Below are 2,603 nucleotides of genomic sequence, written 5' to 3'. Positions count from 1 at the left end.
AGCGCGTTGTGTGTCTGTAATGTGCGCGTGTGTGTACTGTACAGTGTGCGCGTGTGTGTTGGTTGCAGTGCGACAGTGTGGTGTCTGTCAGTGGTGTGGTGTGTCTCAACCGTGGCCGCGTGTCGTGTGTATGTCTAGTGTGTGTGATGTCTCAGTGAGTGGTGTGTGATGTCTCAGTGGTGTGTGTGTCCTCAGTGGAGTGTGGTGTGTGTTCTCAGTGAGTGTGTGTTGTGTCTCAGTTGAGTGTGTGTCTCAGTGAGTGTGTGTGTGTATGTCTCAGTGTGTGTGTGTGAACCAGAGTGAACCTTTACTGAGACCTTAATAAAAACTCATGCAGTCGTCGTCGTAATAACAAGTGTAGACTTTATTTTGAGTTTACTCCCGCGCCATCAGCTTCTGCTTCTTCAGCTTCTTCTGTGAAACCTGCAGACACAAACTGTCCGTTATTACCGGCAGTCACATGACTTCCTGTCTGACAGCGACAGGAAGCTGCTCAGAGTTCAGTTTGTTTTCATGGTTCAATCCAAAGGTGTCCTAAGTGGTCATCACCGCAGCGACCGCCAGTGTGTGTGTGGAGGAGGAGAGGAGGTCACCTGACGGCACCGTGACCCTCTCTTCTCCTCCTGCGCCCCCCCCACCCACGTACCTTTTTCTTCTGGGCCACCTCCTCCTCTGGTTTGGGGACGATCTGCTCCTTCTCGGTCAGGATCATCTCGATGTGGCACGGGGAGCTCATGTAGGGGTTGATGCGGCCGTGGGCGCGGTACGTACGCCTCCTCATCTTGGGGGCCTTGTTGACCTGGATGTGCTCGATGACCAGAGAGTCCACATCCAGACCCTGAGAACCAGACCGGGTCAGTGTGCGCCAAACTCTGAACCCTCCTGTCTACTGATCTCTAGTCCTCAGACCCTGACCCTGACCCAGACCGATCAGTAAACCTGATCCCGGGTCAGTTTCTCCTCACAGTTTAATGAGAGCAGCTGAAACACAACATTACATTTCCACCTGGATCCAGCGGACATAAAACCCTGAGTTAGTTCTGCTCCAGCCCCCCCAGCAGGACCACTATCCCCCCCCCCCCACAGCTCATCCAGTGACTGACTGAAGATCAGATTGCTCAGATTCGGTTTTATTTTCATGGTTTATACAAAGGTGTCCTAAATGGTCATCACTGCAATCGTCCTCCTGTCAGTCAGAATATCAATAATCAATAACTGTTATCTGGTGGACTCTCCTACAGCCAGTGATCGATCCCCCTGTTCCTCCAGTGAGAAGCAACGTTCCCGCTCTTTTTATTGTGGGAAGCCAAACAGGTGACTGATTATATTTAGTTACAGCCCTGCTCTCCCTCCGACCCCTGGGATCAATACTAGTGATCAATACTAGTGATCAGGGAGCTGATCCATTACTGAGTCTGCAGCTCAGATTACATCACGTACCTTGAGCTCGGCGTTGCTCTCGGCGTTCTTGAGCATGTGCAGCAGGAACTCGGCACTCTTCTTGGGCCAGCGTCCCTGAGTCCAACCGAACTGCTTGGCCTGAAAACAACAACAACAACAACAACAACAACAACAACAACAGTTTAGAAGAGAGTTTCCCTCCATGTGAAACAGTGAATCCTCACAAACTGCTCAGATTAAGAGATTATTTTCATCTTTGATCCAAAGGTGTCCTAAGTAGTCATCATGGCAGATTTTAACCTCCAGGTGGCGTCAGTGGGCGGAGCTCACCTGGGCACACCGTCCCACGCCGCCGTTGTAGCGACGGAAGGGGACGCACTGGTGCTTGACGATGACGTCCCTCAGGTACTTGTTGGCCTTGCGGATGTGCATGCCTTTGATGGCCTGGGCGGTCTCACGGGTGTTCTGGTGGAGAAAACAAACAGATCAGATCTCCTCAGCAACCCTTAAAGTTCCACTGAATCCAACCAAGAGCTGATCCCAGATCCAGTCTTTAAAGTGAGGCTGCACGGCGGGAAACAGAAACCGACTCCGGATTAATGGAATTCTCTCAGCATCAAAATGGAGTCTGAACCAAACACACCTGAACTGGTTCTCTAACTATTGATTACTTTATCCAGAGATCTTCACGTGTTTCTGATCCATATGAAAACATGAAAGCAAAGTTTCAGAAACATTGAAGTCATTTATACTCAAACTCTACAAAACAGTTCCAATATCAATCAGAGCTGAAATCAAAAGGAGGTCAGAGTTCAATGTGTGACCAACAGCTTTAGAACGAACTGTAGATCAGAAGAAATCTTTTAATCTTCTCCAGGAATCGTCAGTTTGGTTCAGACTCTAAATATTCACATTTCACACATTAATAGTTTGTGACATTTAAATCTCATCAATAATCATATTGCAACATCTCAATAATCCAAATATCCTGTTTCTACCAGATCCTGCAGCACAAAGTCCAACATGACCCAGAGACCAGAGATATAATATATAATATAAGATATATAAAAACTACATGTACAGTGATTTAAACTATAAACACACTACCAGCACCGTTTGTGTGTGTATACCTCTAATATTAATATAGATAGAGATATACTTATAATCTGACTGCAGCTGTGTAAAGACAGCACACACACACA

The 2,603-nt window shown here is 47.5% G+C and overlaps 1 protein-coding gene and 3 non-coding genes across 4 annotated transcripts in view; all 4 read right to left on the bottom strand.

The window, feature by feature from the left end:
- Positions 1 to 343: 343 nt before the first annotated feature.
- Positions 344 to 2,603, bottom strand: part of rpl17 (ribosomal protein L17) — a 3,291-nt gene continuing 1,031 nt past the window's right edge. Inside the window, exons 4-7 of the mRNA XM_035668508.1 lie at positions 1,732 to 1,866; positions 1,441 to 1,539; positions 647 to 838; positions 344 to 423 (exon numbers count right to left, since the gene is read on the bottom strand). Of these exons, the coding sequence (XP_035524401.1) occupies positions 376 to 423; positions 647 to 838; positions 1,441 to 1,539; positions 1,732 to 1,866 (474 nt within the window). The 3' untranslated portion in view covers positions 344 to 375. The remainder of the gene's footprint in view (positions 424 to 646; positions 839 to 1,440; positions 1,540 to 1,731; positions 1,867 to 2,603) is intronic.
- LOC118333142 lies at positions 489 to 554 on the bottom strand. Its single transcript, XR_004796962.1, has one exon. It is a non-coding gene; the product is annotated as a small nucleolar RNA SNORD58 (small nucleolar RNA).
- LOC118333133 lies at positions 1,114 to 1,178 on the bottom strand. The gene has a single exon (XR_004796954.1). It is a non-coding gene; the product is annotated as a small nucleolar RNA SNORD58 (small nucleolar RNA).
- On the bottom strand, positions 1,628 to 1,693 carry LOC118333132. The gene has a single exon (XR_004796953.1). It is a non-coding gene; the product is annotated as a small nucleolar RNA SNORD58 (small nucleolar RNA).

Source organism: Morone saxatilis, unplaced genomic scaffold, assembly GCF_004916995.1.
Source record: "Morone saxatilis isolate NCDOM2014 unplaced genomic scaffold, NCSU_SB_2.0 Contig21, whole genome shotgun sequence".
Classification (NCBI taxonomy): Eukaryota; Metazoa; Chordata; class Actinopteri; family Moronidae; genus Morone; species Morone saxatilis.
Note: the sequence above shows the minus strand (reverse complement) of the source record. Positions and strands in the feature narration are given on the sequence as shown.